At 38.2% G+C, this 17,665-nt stretch overlaps 4 protein-coding genes across 8 annotated transcripts; 2 read left to right on the top strand and 2 right to left on the bottom strand.

The window, feature by feature from the left end:
* Window positions 1-1,246: 1,246 nt before the first annotated feature.
* On the bottom strand, window positions 1,247-3,367 carry LOC105164653 (nuclease). The gene has a single exon (XM_020694379.2). The coding sequence runs from the start codon at window positions 3,153-3,155 to the stop codon at window positions 1,629-1,631; it is 1,527 nt and encodes a 508-aa protein (XP_020550038.1). The 5' UTR covers window positions 3,156-3,367; the 3' UTR covers window positions 1,247-1,628.
* Window positions 3,368-4,750: 1,383 nt separating this feature from the next.
* Window positions 4,751-11,724, bottom strand: LOC105164650 (Cyclophilin-like peptidyl-prolyl cis-trans isomerase family protein). 4 transcript variants are annotated; one of them, XR_002287208.2, is made up of 12 exons: window positions 11,328-11,723; window positions 10,420-10,598; window positions 10,230-10,331; window positions 9,772-9,869; window positions 9,525-9,663; window positions 8,892-9,111; window positions 8,174-8,213; window positions 7,081-7,273; window positions 6,490-6,630; window positions 6,015-6,261; window positions 5,557-5,673; window positions 4,751-4,988 (listed from the first exon to the last, which is right to left on the bottom strand). XR_002287208.2 is itself a non-coding variant. In XM_011083351.2 (10 exons), the coding sequence occupies exons 1-10, from the start codon at window positions 11,545-11,547 to the stop codon at window positions 6,121-6,123; spliced, it is 1,473 nt and encodes a 490-aa protein (XP_011081653.1). In that variant the 5' UTR covers window positions 11,548-11,722; the 3' UTR covers window positions 5,731-6,120. The 4 variants fall into 4 exon arrangements, 2 of the variants coding, with proteins under 2 accessions (XP_011081653.1, XP_088737696.1); XR_002287207.2 differs by lacking the exon at window positions 4,751-4,988 and having other exon boundaries at window positions 5,416-5,673; XM_011083351.2 differs by lacking the exons at window positions 4,751-4,988; window positions 5,557-5,673 and having other exon boundaries at window positions 5,731-6,261; window positions 11,328-11,722.
* Window positions 11,725-12,505: 781 nt separating this feature from the next.
* LOC105164654 (kinase with adenine nucleotide alpha hydrolases-like domain-containing protein) lies at window positions 12,506-15,693 on the top strand. Of its 2 annotated transcripts, none has more exons than XM_088881477.1 (8): window positions 12,506-12,831; window positions 12,973-13,049; window positions 13,216-13,340; window positions 13,403-13,603; window positions 13,750-13,945; window positions 14,022-14,111; window positions 14,188-14,616; window positions 14,694-15,693. In XM_088881477.1, exons 1-8 carry the CDS (start codon window positions 12,813-12,815, stop codon window positions 15,414-15,416), a joined length of 1,860 nt encoding a protein of 619 aa, XP_088737603.1. In that variant the 5' UTR covers window positions 12,506-12,812; the 3' UTR covers window positions 15,417-15,693. The 2 variants fall into 2 exon arrangements, with proteins under 2 accessions (XP_088737603.1, XP_011081656.1); XM_011083354.3 differs by having other exon boundaries at window positions 12,506-12,827; window positions 14,694-15,692.
* A 968-nt stretch (window positions 15,694-16,661) lies between these two features.
* On the top strand, window positions 16,662-17,352 carry LOC148787685 (proline-rich family protein). The gene has a single exon (XM_088882090.1). It carries the CDS (start codon window positions 16,734-16,736, stop codon window positions 17,193-17,195), a length of 462 nt encoding a protein of 153 aa, XP_088738216.1. The 5' UTR covers window positions 16,662-16,733; the 3' UTR covers window positions 17,196-17,352.
* The last annotated feature ends 313 nt before the right edge of the window (window positions 17,353-17,665 follow it).

The following is a 17,665-nucleotide window of genomic DNA, read 5'->3' as shown; positions in this document are numbered from 1 at the left end:
TCATCTTATGAGATCAATGAGTAATTAATGGACTTAATTAGTGTTGCCAATATGGGTTACAGTCCACGACTCTAACCCAACCCAATTAATTTTGAATCGAGCTATTTGAAATATTTCAAAATTAGGTGTAATTAGACTCGACATATTTTGTTATGTCTTTTAATATAAACTAAATTTTCAAGAGAAAAACAAAATAAAAAGGTTGAAAAATTCAATATTGTTGGATGAGCAAATTGTGAACATTATTTGAAAATTGTGTATAGCAACTGGGGAAGGTTTGGCAGAGAATACAAGTCATATATATATATATATATATATCATGTTTGACTTTAACTCATAATAATTGTCAATCTTCTCTACCACCAACATTGGCTAAAATGATTGCAATCCCTAATTTCCTGTTGCTCTGAAATATAATTTAGACTTTTGACTCATTCTGATGGGAAAACAGTAATCTCACATTTCCTCTGTTTGAGAACAGAAGATGGTCAAGTGCTTAAGTTACACCACAAAAATCTCAATGACATTTGATGTTCAAGGGTTTGGACCAACTGAAATATAATAGATAGGATCCAAGGAAAACAACGATCCCAAAGTCTGGACGTTCGACGTCTATTTGTAGTTTTTTGAAGAACAATAATATAGGGGTTAGGGAGGAATATCGCCTACTATTCATGTTAATTTTGATATTTATTGATTTTTAATGTGTATATCGAATGAGAAATTAATATTTATTGATTTTTAAAGTGTATTCCGAATGAGAAAGCATTGATTGAGTTCGTGTTTATCCAAGTCAAGAAAAAAATATATTTTCAAACGAAATAAACGTGATAAACGCTCTACACCTAACAAATAATGGAAGAAGATTTGTTTATTGTTGTGGCACTTTTCATACATTTCCTACAATCATAGGTGAATGGTGTGAAGGGGATCTGTCTTAACTTCATTGTCAACAACATTCACACGGAATACACTGACTATCATGGTAAATGTAAAGTAGGACCTATAGATGGATGCAGATCAAAATTAGCAGTATGAGAAAGAATTCATCCAATGGCCACTAAAGCACAAAGCGATCATCAGCTAATTTGTCCTAAAACAGTAATCAAATGCCATAAAGTCGATCCGTTTAATAAATATTGTGGCTGTCATTTTCAGCACAAGAATGATCAAGGGATAATCTCTTTGTTCAGGGAGCCGGAAGCAGTATGATTCTTGCCGTTTGCTGAGTGAAACAGACTTAGGATACCTCAATGCACAACGGAAGATTTCATTTCATAAATGAGAATTAAAATAACTATTCATGGTTTTGAAAGTTTACAATACAATACAATTCTTGCAAGTATAACACTGCAATGGAACAGTTAGTCTTGAAACTAATGGAATTCACCTAAGTAACTGTCAATTGTAAAAACTGAACTAAATGTGCCTGTGATTTCTGTGTATGACTTCAGCCTACGAGACGATAATAAACATCAATTTGCCCAAGGGGAAAAGCACCTACCATGGAGAAACAGAGCCCCTTGAACAAATTGCCAACTGTGTATTGTACAAAGGTAGAACAGAAGATGTATAATGTCATTCTTCATTCTGGAATGAAGAGTGGAGAAGGCTTTCTTCAAATTATCCTAGGAAAGAAATGATGTGCCAGCATGGTTATGATGCAAGAGATTGTGAGCTATTGTATCTCTTGCCTTCATTGCGTTTGCCGATCTCAATCCAATCTCAGGAACCATCGCATCATCAATGAGTTCAAACTTAAGCGATGGATCCAAACGCTCCTCTCTCAACTCACATATGTTATGCAACACGCAGCATGCTCCGAGCACCACTGGCAAGTCTTGAAGTTTCACTTCAGTTCTTTTCTGCAAACAACCCCACCTGCCTTTCAATCTTGCAAATGATTCTTTAGCAATCCTTTGAATCTCCCCAATTTTCTCATTGAAGGCATGCTGAGTCCAAGTCAAGTGCTGCTGTGTATAAGGCACCAATACCCAATCCATCAACGGATGTCCAGAGCCCCCAACAATCCAAACACCCTGGTAGAATCCTGCATTCGCCCGCTGGAAAAGAGTGGACTTCTCCAGCACTTGATCATCAGTCATTGAACCAGGATAACCAATGCAAACATCTGTAAACACTCCCCTCGGATCGACAACTCCCTGAACGGTGATAGAATATGACGTCTTCTGATTCCTCTCAGTATGCCTCCTATTGAAATAGGCCGCTACACTAATCTTAGGAGCAATAATGGGTATGTGTGTAGTATACATGGATCCAACCACATTGGGTATCCCAGATATGGATTCAAATTCTTCCTTGATCCTCCTCACACTCTCCTCATCAGGCCACCTAAGATACTTGGGCATCAAAACGCTCCTTATTGCGGAACAAACCTCAAGGACAAGCTTATGACATGTTGATATCCCCAATCCAAACTTCTTGGAAACCAGCCTGAGCGGCTCACCGGTGGCCAAACGCCATATGCACACCGCCACACGTTGCCTAACTGGAACAGCATCCCTCAACATTGTATTTTCCTTGGCAACAACAGAGCTCAGCTCATTACAAATCAAGTCAAACGTCTCCTTCCCCATCCTAAACGCCTTCTTAAATTCCTCCTCCGGAAAATCCGGACTGCTACATTGATCCCACCAATCTTTAGACCTATTCTTAACCCACAACCGCCTTTGAGGCCCGGCCGCTGGAGCTTTATCATTCGAGGCGAGGTTTTGTTCACTAGAAACAGAATCCTCGGCACCTCCTGCAGTACCAATGGCCATTGCCGCAACGTTTGTGGCAGCAAAAGCATTAGCCTTGGCCTTTCTTTTCCTCGTCCCTTCAGCGCGCTCGGCGTCCTTATGATAATCCTGCAAGTCGGAGTAATAATCCATCATAGCCCGTGTCCTCTTGCTATGATTTTCTTCCAATTGAAGCCTTTCTTCCTGATTGGCCTTCTCCAACTCCTCAAGATCGTTCTTTTCTTGATCCTCAAGCAAAATCAAAGAAGTGATAATCTCGTTGAGCCCTTTAGTCTTCACTTGCTTCACGTCCACGTCTGCGTCCACAACTCCGACGCCATCATTCGTGTTTTCTCTTCTTCTTCTCTTCCTCTGCTGCGGCGGGTGCTGCTGCTGCTGCTTGTTCTCATTCATCTCTCGAAACGGGCTTCCTGAAAAGAAGGTCTAAAGCACGGAAAAAGAAAAAGGGTTGCAATCAGAATTCTGTGAGAAAATGGAAAGCCTGATATACATATACAGTAGAGGTGATTGAGAGAATGTGTGAACGGCAATGTGAACGCATGGTGAATGTCAAACTACAAAAGTGGGTTTTTGAAAAACTTTGGGGTCAGCTGTGAATACGATATGTATACATATACAGAGAGAGAAAACGTGTGGGAAAGGTGTGAACACGGCATCGGATAACGAAGTTTCCAGGACAATATAATAGAGACAGATGGCGGGGGGGTTTGGATTAAGGCGGTGACTTTGGGCATTTCGGTTGTACCTTGTTTGCCCTTTTTTCCACATATCACTCGTCTGTTTTATCTTAAAATTTTCAAAATAATTAGATAATATTCTGGTTAGGATACATGAAAATATCAACTATTAAGCCCAAGATTATGTTAGCCCCAATCATGGCAGCATATAATTCTACTATTAAAACCTAATCTCCTCTTATCTGATTCTGAAAGTGTATTTGTCCCGCTTTATAAGAAATATACCGCCAACTAATAAGTACCATTTCAAAAGATAACCCAATTTTAATAATTGATTATATAGAAATAATCTGATTCTAGATTATGTAAAAGTATTGATCTGACTTAATTTATTGTTTTAGGGAAAGGTTAGCCCCTAAGGAGTATGTGGACAATTCCTACAATGTTTGATTTATGATACATATAGATGTATATAGATGGAGATACAAACTTGGGGGGTGCTTGTTTATCCAAAGTTGAATTTGAGCAAAACGTGAATGAGAATGTCCCCCAGATTTTGATGACAAGCCAGCCGACAACTACAACCATTCAAATCTCATTCTCTCCCTTTTGCGTCTGCATATGACAATGTTTTATTTGCACTAAATTGGCTGCCCAATACTTTGTCATTCATTTTCCTTGTGCTTAAGATGGCAAAAAAGAATAATAATTATTTGTTTTCCAAATACAAAAACCAGATTGTTGTAATTGCGTCTTGTCTGTCTCTTAGGTTAACTATTAAACGGCATTCAGTCTCATTCATACTGTCAGAGAGAGACAGAGAGAGAGAGAGAGATTCTTTACCATGAAGAAAGTGAAAATCTGGAATCTGCAACAGACAATAGGAAAGCAAAATGGGGTGAGAAGAAGTCAAAGAAAGTGGAATCCAATAGAACCCTCTGCTAAAATTCCCCAAGTCCTTTTCTAAAAGAAAAAACAGACTTTTGACAACATCTTAAATCATGTGCCGTCAGATTAAGTTACCATGGGCAATTGGAAAGGTACCCTAAACAAAGACCTTAATGCCCGTCTATGGTATTGCTGCGACAATTTGCCTGCCCCTTGTGCTATACTAGAACTTTTTGAATTGAAATTGAACTAAAAACTTCAATTTATCTTCTCATTCTTGTTTTTGCTGCAAAATAGCTGACAACAAAGACTCTTCTGGTCCAAACGCCACTTTTCTGACGTTCTCATTGACCAATTCCTTAAATACCTTAAATAGTAGAATATGTGCTTCACAAATAAATAAGTTGGAGTAGCCAATTAAAGTGATTCAAGGTGGTAATATATTATTATGTGCTTTCCAGAAAAAGGCTGTATTAAGGGCCTGCTCTGCTCATACGCGGTAACAGCTATGAGCAGTAGTGTAGCAAATTTTCCAACATAGGGAAAATCGAAGAGATACACATATGGCAGACATCAAATAGTCAAATGAAACCATGTGCATTTCTGGCAAGTTCAAGATCCAGATTGGGGCTTTTCTTTAATTCCCAGCATGTGATGGATACTGCAACGAAATAAATATTCACATTCATACTAACTCAATTGGAACTCGGAACATGAATGCTTTTTTCTTATAGAAGCTGGAGATGAAACATGAATCCATACCCCAATGTCAGAAATTCAAGTTCAGGATTAGCTGAAAACCAAGTGGTTCTTCACATCGGCTCAACTTTCTTTAAACAGAAAACACGGCGTGCTAATAGTATTATATTTATCAGGACTTGTTTTGGCATAACATCATTGAAAATTGAAGAGTAGAGTACATAGGCTCAGGTTTGACCACCACCAACCATGTGATATTAATGCAACTGATTAGAAAAATACACAAGTAACCACAACTCAGCTTTAATCTTTGATTAATTCATCATTGCGCATAAATTCATGTTAATTTTGGACCATAAAATTTTAACTAGGACGACATGTTATTGATGGATGTGAAACCTTGTAATGTTTTTGGTATTAATGGTCAAACACCAGACAAAAGAAAATTCTTTGTAACACCAGGTCTGGACGTCACAAGATATATTGTGTCAATTACTTCTCATATATGCTAGATATCACAAAGAATATACCTTGATTATGTGAGGGGGATGTGAAAATGGGTGGACGATGTTTTCCACATGACAACCAGATCTATCTCCTGTTGATCGACCAAGAATGTTCCATTGGGCTGTGGTATCTACGAAAACCTAATCGGAGGAGGGAACATATTCAAGCAGTGAAATTACATCAGTAACAACCCGAAAGAAATATAAAATCGGCAATAGTATATAGATAATTATGGGATGATGAATTCCTGCAATCAATCCCTATGTCCAATGCCCAGAACAGATTGTTTCTTGGACAATCTATATCGCACGCCCGGATAACTTACATTTACATTTATGACATGTGGGGGGCAGTGCACGAGCAAATATACACCTCTAAATGGAAGAAAATTGATAGGTAAAACAGGAGGACATCACCAGGAACTAGTTTTTTCTGTCCATTCATACTACAAGATAAATCAGGCTGCTGCCCTGTGAAATACCTGGACTCTCAATAGAATCATTTTTGATCTTGTTGTCAAGGTATGGTCAGTGTCTCAAAGCTACAGTGATACCCCCGACGTCATATTTAAAGGAGCAGAAACAGGTTCAAGTAAGAGATTTCCCAGCCCATTCTCGTTGTCTTCGCTTTTCCTTAGCCTGCATTTTGTTGAATTTTTCTTTTCCTTTCTCCAAAAGAGGGTCATGCACTACATAGTCATTCGGGTCGTCACTGCGTGACATATGATTCTGCAGAATAATGCAAATTGGACGTTATTCATTTTTGGTTTAAAAGAAATAACATAAACGAATAAAAATATAGAAGTCAACTAGCTACATAAGTGTTGTAAGGGCTCAGGAAATGGATAGCAGCTGTGGTTTCCTGATGAGCAATAATGCACGGAAAGCTCATGGACGGGAAAAGCTTTTGTCAGAAAAAGCAGAAAGTTCAACTACATGTGGTGGACAGCAGACTACCTTTCCAGGCTCAGGAGCAAACTTTAGCGTCACTCCCATCCAATCTGACAAATCATCATCCTTGCGACCACCATGTTCACCATTTGATCCTTCGGATTTCGTTGAGAAGGTCGACTTAAATTTCTCAAGCTTTGCTAGAATCTAGAACCCACATGAATACACCGTTAAGAAATTTAACAAGCCACAGAAATAAACCAACTTGCAAATATGAAAGACCTAGAAAGGAACAACAAATCTAGACAATTCAGATTCAATATCTAACATGTACGCCTGCTGCAACATTGCACCGAATCATTACTAAAATCTCACATTCTTTCCACAGGCTTGAGGATTTCTTTTAAATAACTGTTGTTTCCATACCCTAAATTCAACCAGATTCCTCAGAAATTTAATGCAAACTAGGGATCCATATCATAGCAAGCTTTGTTATACAATGACAAATGGTATGTTCCTCTTCCATGACCCGCTCCAAAAACTATACAGAAATATCTTTGGTTGGGTAGTGGAACCTAATAAAATTGCAGAGAAGAAGAACAAGACTTTGAAAGATAAACAAAAAATGTCCAAAAAACAAATAAAATCAAAGCATACCTCATCTTCATGTCCTTGACGCCTACGTTTCTTCTGCTTCTGCAGCTGTCTTTCCCGTTCTGCTTCTCCAAGCAACTGTAAATCTGCATCTGCATTAGCCATGCGTTCAGCCCTAGCTTCTGAACCTATTCCTTTTTTCTTCAGCGACAATCTATCCACTTTTGGCCTTTCATCATGTTTGTCGACACTGGACCTGGTAAGTGGTAAATCAAAGTATAGATTGAAACTGTTACCCTGCAGTCTCAATCAATCAGAGGAAGCGTAATAAAAGAGATATGGTCGACCATTGTGAAAAAAATGCACATGCCAGTGAGGTGAAACAGATTCATGCTCGGCTTTAAGATAAAATGAGAGAATAATATTCACCAACACTTAGGCCATAATTCATGTTATGTTGACCAGCTCATCAAGAAACTAAAACACAAAAAAGAAAATAAAGTTCCCAGCTAATTTGAGTTGTGTAAAGAGTGTCCATAGCATATCTACATGCCTACAATTTCTTTTCCTATTTTTTTTTTAATTTTTTTTTTATTTTATGGTTACAACAACTTTCATTTTTGTCACTTCTCAATTGTAATATCACACAGTGTGTTCTCTATTAATCAAGGTAACAAATATGAACTTTATCCCTCACTGCGATGAAACTGGCCATAAAAGGATGTTATCTTTACTCTCTCGTTTCCTTTGCAAAACTGAGTTTGACTCGCTCCTTTTGTGAAACTGATTTTTAAATCAAACTTCTAAGCTTAAAAGAGATACACTAACCAATGCAGAAGTCACAGAATCACTACTGAAGAGACATGTGAAAAGAAAAGAAAAGCAGTGGCAACCCTGTTCTGTGCTGGTCACTGAAACTGAATAAAGAGTCAGACCAAATTAGCTCTTGTCACTGACACTGGCAACAAAATATTAGGTGAAACTTTCAAGAATAAGTGGCCGTGTGACAATGAAACACATAGTTACATACAAGAATCAATGATAATGCTATCAATCATTTTACCTGCAAACTTCAGTTTACGATACAAAAATGAACATATACTTCAGTTTACATGAGCATGACTGTCGAGAAAATCTCAAGCAAAAATAACCATACCTTGGTGGAGATGCTGTACGTTTCCCTGAACCTACAAGCTCTGCCCATGCAAAGTTGAGTTTATGATTAGAAAGATACATGTCCAATCATTGAGAAGAAAATAATAATAACAGAAACTTCTGAAGCAGATAACTTTTCTTTACTATAAATGGCACAATAATTTTCGAAAGCTTCTGAGCTGAAAAATGGACAAGTTGAATCAACAGGAATTGCAAAGAGAGTACCCTTCATTAATACCAGAGCACCATACAAACTTCATGACTGCTCAATGGACACATTGTAAAATCATGAAAAACCACAGACAACTATGTGAACCTTTAACCTGTAGGTTAACGTGACTCTTGTAAACTATCTATATATTTGTCAACTGCAGTAAGTATTGAGCATACGTCAGTTATGATTTTTCTTTTCCCCAGAATTTCTGTCTGGCTTGCAGTTGCTCATCAGAAATCTGCTTATATAATAAATTAAAGTTAATTAAACTTACGGGAGCTAGTGAAGTGAAACCATTATGCTCAAAGTACGCAGGCCACGTCCACACTCTAAGATGAGATTCAATGGCATAAGTAATTCATTATTGCATCTTTCACAATCATCCACTCTAGATTATTCAATAAACACTTATGAGCCTAATTATGAACATGGTGTTGACATCAGACCTAAGTACAGGAAATGTAAACAGAAACCCACTTATCAATTTCTAAAGTTTGGAGCTCACCATAAGGCAACTCTTTCTTAGTTGGTAGGTCTCCAAGCTCCTGCCTTCTTCTTAGTATCTGCTGGCGCATTCGTGCATCAAAGCTAGCCTCATCTTCATCACTATACTCTAAAGATCCAGAATATGTGTCACCTAATTCTTTCTGTTGCTCTCTCTTTGAGCTTAGAGCTTCTCTCACAATAAATTGTGCGTCCTTTGCCTTTCGACCTTCAGCTGAGTTCTGCACAAATAAGTTGCATCAGACAATATGCCTTACATGAAATTTAGTAAATTAATAGTCCAGAAAATTTTTCTTGTGCACTTCAATCTCTTATATGCCATAAAGAGTTTACCCATAGAACACAAGACTTCCAACATATGAATCCCCGAAGCAGAGAAATGATAAACAAATTAAAAAGCTTCAATCAGCACAGGAAGTGTGAACTCAAAAGCATACAATTAGATATTGTAACATGTGATGTATAAGTTAAAGGTGAGGAGAAGACATAACAACTGCATTCTAAAAGTTGACGCTGCACTGTAGTCAGATACTTTGCTATTCATGACAACGTTATCAGTGAATCAAGCAGAAGCCAATTGGAGACATAATGAAGCACCGAAAACAATAATCTACCAACAGTTACACATCATTACCAAATCAGTTTCAGGGCCTTCCTTCAGGAGGCGGGGATCGTTCAAAACATCATGACTACTTTTTATTCTAGTATTGGAAGCCACAAGTTCCTTCTCCTCTTCTTCAGCTTCTTCTCCAAATGAAAGCAAGTTCAACTTTCTGAACAACAAATTAAAAGAATCGTTATCTTATTATTCCAAAAAAATAAGTAATATCAGTGAGAGGATTGCTATATTCCACATCAAAATGCATGGACAAGAAACCTACTTGGTAACCTTCTGCTTTATTTCTTTCTTTTCAGACGATGGTAAAGACTTCGCAGCGATTATCCTTGGGACAATGTCATCAAATGGATTCCATAACACCTATAAAGCAGTTTTGAGAAGAAAATTACACAACAAAATCCTAAGGTACACGACTGCGTAATGGAATTAAAAAAGTTTTGACTAAGGTTTATCTCCACTAACTGAAAGTATACGTCCACCTGTTTTCATCCATACCATTCACATAAAATAACCTACTAAAACTAGGATAAGCACATCACTCCGAACAGTACAGGAAAGTATTTATTCCAGTTGAGGTTCCTAGGGTGTAAGATTACAAAATGCTAAGCCACATGGATCAATTGAATTTTTTATTGTCCTACGTTTCCTAAAATGCAACTGGAGCTTAACAAGTTGTGAGTATTCAGAAATACAAGAAGCTTGAGCAAGACAAATTGATACCTCAACTGAAAGTATTTTAGGAAGCGGGTCCAGTGGCCTATCATCTTTATCTGTCTCAACTTCACCTAACTGTAAGAGGTTAAATATTGAATCTCCAGTTACCTGCAAAAAGAATTAGGTAGACTGTCAACTCCAACACGGCAAGTCACGCAATCTAGAGATGAAGATAAATATATTAGACCATAATTACTTTTCCAAATATTGTATGCTTCTTGTCAAGCCAGTCACAACGATCCAAGGTTATAAAGAACTGGCTGCCATTTGAATTAGCTGCTCCAGCACCAGCACATGCAACCAAACCCCTGTGCTTAAATCTTAGACGAGAATGAAACTCATCAGGAAAAGCACTGCCGTATATACTCTCACCACCTGTACACATACAATAAATGAACAGGTCAAAGAGAATGTACGGTAACAGAATAATTAGATTTAAGGATCAAAATCAATCAGATAATGAACTATTTCCCAGCATCATGACCTTTCATGCCGCCTTTTGATAAAGGAATTTATTAAATAGAGTAACATCTAGTCGAGTAATACTGAGTACAAAGATTTTCAGGAAAAATTAGTTTATTTAGCGAACGGAACCCAGAAAGCTACCAATTCCATCATGAAATAACCTAACCCACACAACTGAGTTGCAAATGCTGTAAAACATTCAAAACGTACAAGAACAGATCACATCATTCAATTCCACAATAACTAACATTCAGACGGTACTTTACTGCATGTGAACTCTGCGAAAATTCTCGTGCCACCTTTTATGGTCTAATTATACGAAAAGGTGATCAATGAACAATCCTCAGACACTTTGCAAACTTTATCCTTATTTCTTTTTAATCATATAAACCCAAAGATGAAGCATCAGGTGAAGTAAGAAATACAATGAGTAATTTTTGTACACACTGAATTCGTACAAAATGCTCAATCTAGTATTGGTAACTTCAACTTAAAAATCTCGACTTGCGCAGTTTCCAATTACTTTTTCCTTTCCCAAACGAATTAAAACCCTTGAACATTCAGAAATGCCTCATACAGTTATGTACATGAAACTAAGGTTAGGGTTTGAATTTCATACAAATTACAAAACGACTTTACCTTCTCCAGTGCCGGTGGGATCACCTCCTTGTACTAGAAACGACTTAATGACGCGATGGAAAACAGTATTATCATAATAGCCTTCGAGGCACAGCTGCACGAAGTTGCGGACAGCCTTGGGCGCCTCCTTCGGCCACAGCTCGATGTCCAGTGGACCGAACGACGTTGTCAGTATCACCTTCCCCTTCGTCGGCGGTTCCAACACATACACCGTCGACATATTTAATCAACTGTGTATTGAATTATTATGTTAAAAAAATCCGTTGATTATTGTAGCATTCTATGTTGTTGTGAGTTGGTGACTGAAGATGTAGCCCAGGTGGATTTAGGGTTTAATTAGGGAGATTCTAAGCTGAAGAATTTGGATCAAGACGACGTCGGAGTTATTTTACTGGAAATAGCATATCCACCCCTCAATATTTCGAATAATAAGACGACGTCGAAATTTATTTTACTGGAAATAGCATATCTACCCCCCTCCATTTCGAATATTTCATTTCTTCTATATTTACTTTGAATATTTATCGATGTATTGAATTTATATTTGAATTTGGATATATTATATAATATAATAATGAATTTTATTTAAAAAAAAAAATGAGGTTAATTATAAGTGAATCTCCAACTTTTTTACAAAAAAAAATCTAAAATTAAACTTACATTCACTTTAAAAATTCATTATTTACACATAATCCACTTTTGTTATAGTTTCATTGCTTTATGAGAATCGAGTCCATGGTTTCTTTGACATCTCAAAAACATACATGAAATGTTAAATATGGGCTAAAATTGAAATTTTTTGTAATTTCCTTTTATTGACGTCAGCGTTTTTCGTCTAAACTTTAATAGAAATATGTCAAGTATAAAGAGAAAATTTTCGAAATGCATGTAAGTGTAATTTTAAATCTTTTTGCGAGAAAATATAATTTTACCTTTTCAAATGAAATCTGAGTGTTATTAATAAAGAAAAAAAGGAGGAGGAGGAGGAAAAATAAGATCATAGAGAAATAAAAACAAGAATGGTCCATTAGAATCCGATCATCAATCAAATAATTAAGGCATAATATGGCAGAAGGAAATGGATGGACGAGAGGGATTGAGAAATCAATGTTAGTTATGTTTGTTAAGTATTTCACTTACACGTAGATTATAGATACGTAGTTAGAGGTGAAAATCTCTTTGTCTCTTGTTTCTTCACATTTCTCATCAGAAAGCCTGGGGAAAGGAAGGAAAGTGGTGGTTCGTGGTCGCAATGGCTGTGGCGATGCAGCCGCGCTAGTGGCCGTAACCTCATTGCACCACCACATTCTATGAAAAAATTGATTTCCATAGGATCATTTACCAGCATTGTGACCATGTCCCCCCAAGTTCTATACGACAACAATCCCACTGTCGTGGCCATTGACAAAGACAAAAACAGCAGCTTGGCTGTTAGATGGGCGATTGATAACCTGCTTATATTCAACCGGACTCTTATTCTGATCCATGTCAGGACTAGAAGTAGGTATCCTCCTTCATGCACCGGTTTTGTTGCTTCTTTGCATCTGTGTTTTATTGTCCTGTGAGAGTCGAGTCCATGGTTTCTTTGGCATGAATCAGCCTGATTTGTAGCATTGACATCGACTAACAAGGTGTGTGATTGCAGATGGTGGTGGGGATGCAAATGGTGGATTAGCAGAGGAGGTTTTCAAGCCTTTTCGTGCATTTTCTGCACGTAGAGGGGTAAGTGAAATTTCTCCTCTCTCTATATGTGTTATGGCGGACAGAATTTTTTTGTTTTCTTTTCTTCCTGGAATATGTTGGTGGGATGTGAAATAGAAATAATTCGATGCTGTTTTTTCTCCAAATTTGTGGCTTTGATCCGTCTGGATCTTCGAGGATCTTGCAGATAATAGTAAAGGAAGTTGTCCTAGAAGGCATAGATGTACATACTACACTTTTAGACTACATCAGCAGCCACCAGGTGACCAATATTGTTCTTGGTGCCGCATCAAGGAACGCCCTAACGTTAAGGTACCAACTACCTCAGCTGAATCTATGTCTTCAAATCCTCCGTTGACGGCCTTCTTGTGCAGGAAATTTTGGACCCATGATCTGCCAACCTTGATAAACAAGGCTGCTCCGGACTTTTGTTCGGTGTATGTAATATCAAAAGGTAAGGCACAATCAATAAGGCCAGCAGCAACTCGAGACGTTGCTAATTCCACAACTCCTAGGCTGTCACCTCCTCTGGCGTCGGCCAAGTCTGATCATTTTGAACCAGAAAACGTAATCAGGTATTGAACTCAAGTGCTTCAGTTTCAAGAAAAATTTTGTGTGCGTCTCTCTATCTTGTACTTCGGTTTCAATTCCATGGAAGATTTTTTTTAATTTTTCTTGCAATAAAAAATTGTAACATCAAAAACTAAAAATTCATGAACAGGCCATCTCCTGTAAAGGGGGGCAGGAAAACTGCTGATAGTCAAGGTGTTCCTAGAAAAGGATCCAGAAATGCAGGCAATGGCAATTCCCTGGATATTGATTCAACTGAGCCAGCGATCGACCTTCAATCAGGGGACACCATGAGGGAGCAAGATATTACCGTCGTGGGAAAGGACAATGATAATTCCTTGTCTTTAGTAAGTAATGAATGAGGATTTTGTGTTTGATATAGTTCTATTAGAGAATTTACTAAAGTTTATTTGGAAATGACAGAGTGAAGTTCTAAGACTAAAGCAAGAGATGAAAGAAACCATGAATATGTACAATGCAGCTTGCAAGGAAGCAGTTTCAGCCCAACAAAGGGTAAAAGTTGATGATGTCTGCGTCCTGGTGGAACTTTATAGTGCACATATTAAAGTTTTGTTTGCTAAACTTTCAGGCCGATGAACTCCAAAAAATGAAGCTGGATGAAAAGAACAGATTAGAGCAGGCACGGCTTGCTGAAGAGGCAGCCCTTGCGCTTGTAGAGATTGAGAAAGCAAAATGCAGAGCTGCCATTGAAGCAGCAGAGAAAGCACAGAAAATAGCCGAAAAGGAAATGCAGAGAAGAAAGCAGGCAGAGATGAAAGCCAAGCGTGAGGCAGAAGAAAAGTATCGAGCTCTAGATGTATTGTCAAACAACGATGTCCGCTACAGAAAATACACCATAGACGAGATTCAAGCAGCCACCGACAAATTTGCAAAGTCCATGAAAATTGGCGAAGGTGGTTATGGTCCTGTCTTTAAAGGCAAACTTGATCATACCCCAGTTGCCATCAAAGTACTTCGACCTGATGCTGCTCAAGGGAGGAAACAATTCCAACAAGAGGTAGCTCTAGCAAAGTTTTTCAGTTAAAAATTTACTAAAATCTTGGTTCTGCCCTAATTAATGATACATACATGCAGGTTGAAGTCCTGAGCTGCATAAGACATCCAAATATGGTCCTGCTGATGGGTGCTTGCCCTGAATATGGATGCTTGGTGTACGAGTTCATGGACAACGGAAGCCTAGAAGACCGTTTGTTTCGCAAAGGAAACACACCTCCCATCCCTTGGGGAATTCGTTTCAAGATTGCTGCTGATATTGCAACAGGGCTCTTGTTCCTACACCAGACTAAACCCGAACCCCTTGTTCACCGGGACCTAAAGCCAGCCAATGTCCTGCTGGACCACAATAACACTTGCAAGATCAGCGACGTCGGTTTAGCTCGACTAGTTCCTCCTTCGGTTGCAGATAGTGTAACTCAGTATCACATGACATCGGCTGCAGGCACATTTTGTTACATAGATCCTGAGTATCAGCAAACAGGGGAGTTAGGAACTAAATCCGATATATACTCACTGGGGGTCATGTTGCTGCAAATTATCACTGCCAGGCCTCCAATGGGCCTCACCCATCACGTCGAGAGGGCCATCCAGAACGAGACCTTTGCTGATTTGCTAGATCCAACTGTACCTGATTGGCCTGTCGAAGAGGCCCTGAGCTTTGCAAAGTTGGCCCTGAAGTGTGCCGAGCTGAGAAAGAAAGACAGACCTGATCTTGCTAAAGTCATACTGCCGGAGCTTAACAGGCTAAAAGACCTTGGAATGCAACATGGATTAGGTCATTGGCACACTATGCATGGATGAAGTCCTCGTAAAAGTTTCTCCTAGGTGATAAAATTATTACTAATTTTTTTTTGAACTATTAAGCATGCTTGAATAGTTACTGAAGCATGTGAACCCTTTTTTAAATCAAAAGCAGCACTCAGTGAGGATATGAACTCAAGCCGAGAGCTGGGAATCTTGAAGCTTTGAATGTAAGAAATTTAATGGAAATTACATATAAATTGGAAAACTATGGATAGATAAAGTAAGCCATATAACTCTGTGGTTAACAGTTCTTTGTTGGCAAAGAACATACATGTCAGTCAAACTGAGATTGTTCATCTCTGGTAGTTTGAAATCATTATTTAATGAAAACATTACTATCGTAAAATCGTTGTCTTCTTTGATGTCATTACTACATATTCAACCATACAAAAATCTATACACTGTCATAAGTCTATTTCATTAGTTATACAGAGGAATGTCTTATTTTGTTCCAACATATAAGATTTCTTCTTGAGTTCAGATATTCAAAGAAAAGAAGTCCCTGAATCAGAATCTGCACTGGAAAATGAAATCTTTTTCTAGGGATTAGAGAATAAAAAAGGGATGATTCTAAAGTCCCTTAAAAGAAAAGCATATGCAAAGCATAAAGTGTGGAACAAACTTGGGCGGAATTGGTGCCCACAAATATGGATGATGTCTGGAGATAAAGGCGCAATAAAAAGTTGGAAATGCTACTGCCATTTACATCCCGCTTTCGATCTCTTTTCAACTTTTTTCCATACAGGATTACACATATGCTCCAAATCCGGATCCTACAGATGTATTGATGAGTTATAAAAAAACTAATTACCAATATCAATGCATAAGGATTGCGTTATCCGCTTCAAATGGATTAGTATTTTCAGAAATGAGAAGCACACAACAGTTGTTCCACACACTTACCTTAAAAGCAAGAAAATGCTTTGATCAAATATATGCGTATCTGATAGGTTGCCTGTCGAAAACCATTATTTGTGTTTTTCTGCAGAGTCCGGTTTTCAACGTTTTAAGTTTTCTATACTCAGCAAGACATCCTAAAAACTTGCACATTAGCAAAACCATAAAGGTTCCCCGTTGTAAATTCTATAAATCGAAGTTTATTGAATAATTGAGTAAAAGGGAAAATAATTGTTTGATCTGTGTTTGTTGCACTCCTGAGTGTCATAGGATAAAGAAGCTTCCGGCCCCTCATTCCAGATTCTAATCTAGGCATCCTTCTCTATAAATACATTACTGCACACAAGCACCACAAGCTAGCTAGTAATCAGCCACAACTGCATTACTTCCAACCGTGCTTAGAGTGACGGAAACCAAATGGTCAAGTCTTCAAGAATTCTTGCTCCCATGAAAAAAAAAAGTTGGATTGTTCTTGTCTTGATTGTGCTTTCAACTTCAAAATCTGAAGGCGACTCAGGTGTTTCATCAGCAGGTCTGCTATGTGTTAGCAACTGCGAAACGTGCCCTGTCGTATGCTCACCACCTCCATCCACTCCACAGTCGACACCACCACCATCAGCAGCCCACCACTCCCCTCCACAACCAGTTCATCCGGCGCCTCCGCCACCATCAGATGGTGGGGCCGTTCCTCCACCTCCTGAGCTATATGTATACAGTCCAGGCACCACAGTACCACCTGGAATGCTGCAGCAGAATTTCTCTTATCCATACTACTATTTCTACACTTCTAAAGCAACTTGTTCACTTCCTGACCTTCACCCCGGCATCGTTCCTTTCCTGATGTTTGTGTTCTTCCAAGTTTTGTACTCTTGTAGGTGAATCAACTGCATGTACTTGGTACCTAAAACTGAAAAAATAATTGTGGAAGGGTTATGTCTAACTTGGTCACCATTAGTTGAATGAGCATGTTCATGATTATATTGTCTGCCTATTGACTTTTTCTGTGGACAATAAAAGCCAGTTTTCTGATCCTGACTGTCTGATTGTAAACTCGTTTGATCAACATTATAGCACTTCAATCCATGATCTCATATTGCAGTTGATCTGGTTGGAAAAGCCATTTACAAAGAGAGACTAACGAGTTATATCTACCGAAGTTTAATGCAATATAGCAAACTTCATATTGTCCAAAGTTACACTACATGTGACACTTTTAAACAAATATATACGAGGACATATGTAAAACAAGAGCTCAAACAAAAATGCATATATATACGTGTGTGTGTGTGTGTTGAAGTATACTTGCCTAATTTAGTACAAGAAAAAAGCCAAAACAACGTCACGAAGTT

Source organism: Sesamum indicum, linkage group LG6, assembly GCF_026168435.1.
Source record: "Sesamum indicum cultivar Baizhima isolate 11 linkage group LG6, ASM2616843v1, whole genome shotgun sequence".
Classification (NCBI taxonomy): domain Eukaryota; kingdom Viridiplantae; phylum Streptophyta; class Magnoliopsida; order Lamiales; family Pedaliaceae; genus Sesamum; species Sesamum indicum.
The sequence above is the reverse complement of the archived record's forward strand: the minus strand, read 5'-3'. Positions and strand labels throughout refer to the sequence as shown.

What these genes read in the sequence shown, in the direction of transcription:
- LOC105164650 (XM_011083351.2), bottom strand. Translation starts at nt 11,547, where the DNA reads ATGTCGACGGTGTATGTGTTGGAACCGCCGACGAAGGGGAAGGTGATA. An exon ending in TCCCACCGGCACTGGAGAAG is followed by an intron (nt 10,599 to 11,327) that starts GTAAAGTCGTTT and finishes GTATGTGTACAG; the next exon opens with GTGGTGAGAGTATATACGGC. An exon ending in TAAGAAAGAGTTGCCTTATG is followed by an intron (nt 8,214 to 8,891) that starts GTGAGCTCCAAA and finishes TTGCATGGGCAG; the next exon opens with AGCTTGTAGGTTCAGGGAAA.
- LOC148787685 (XM_088882090.1), top strand. Translation starts at nt 16,734, where the DNA reads ATGGTCAAGTCTTCAAGAATTCTTGCTCCCATGAAAAAAAAAAGTTGG.
- LOC105164654 (XM_011083354.3), top strand. Translation starts at nt 12,638, where the DNA reads ATGAAAAAATTGATTTCCATAGGATCATTTACCAGCATTGTGACCATG. An exon ending in CATTTTCTGCACGTAGAGGG is followed by an intron (nt 13,050 to 13,215) that starts GTAAGTGAAATT and finishes AGGATCTTGCAG; the next exon opens with ATAATAGTAAAGGAAGTTGT. An exon ending in GAACCAGAAAACGTAATCAG is followed by an intron (nt 13,604 to 13,749) that starts GTATTGAACTCA and finishes ATTCATGAACAG; the next exon opens with GCCATCTCCTGTAAAGGGGG.
- LOC105164653 (XM_020694379.2), bottom strand. Translation starts at nt 3,155, where the DNA reads ATGAATGAGAACAAGCAGCAGCAGCAGCACCCGCCGCAGCAGAGGAAG.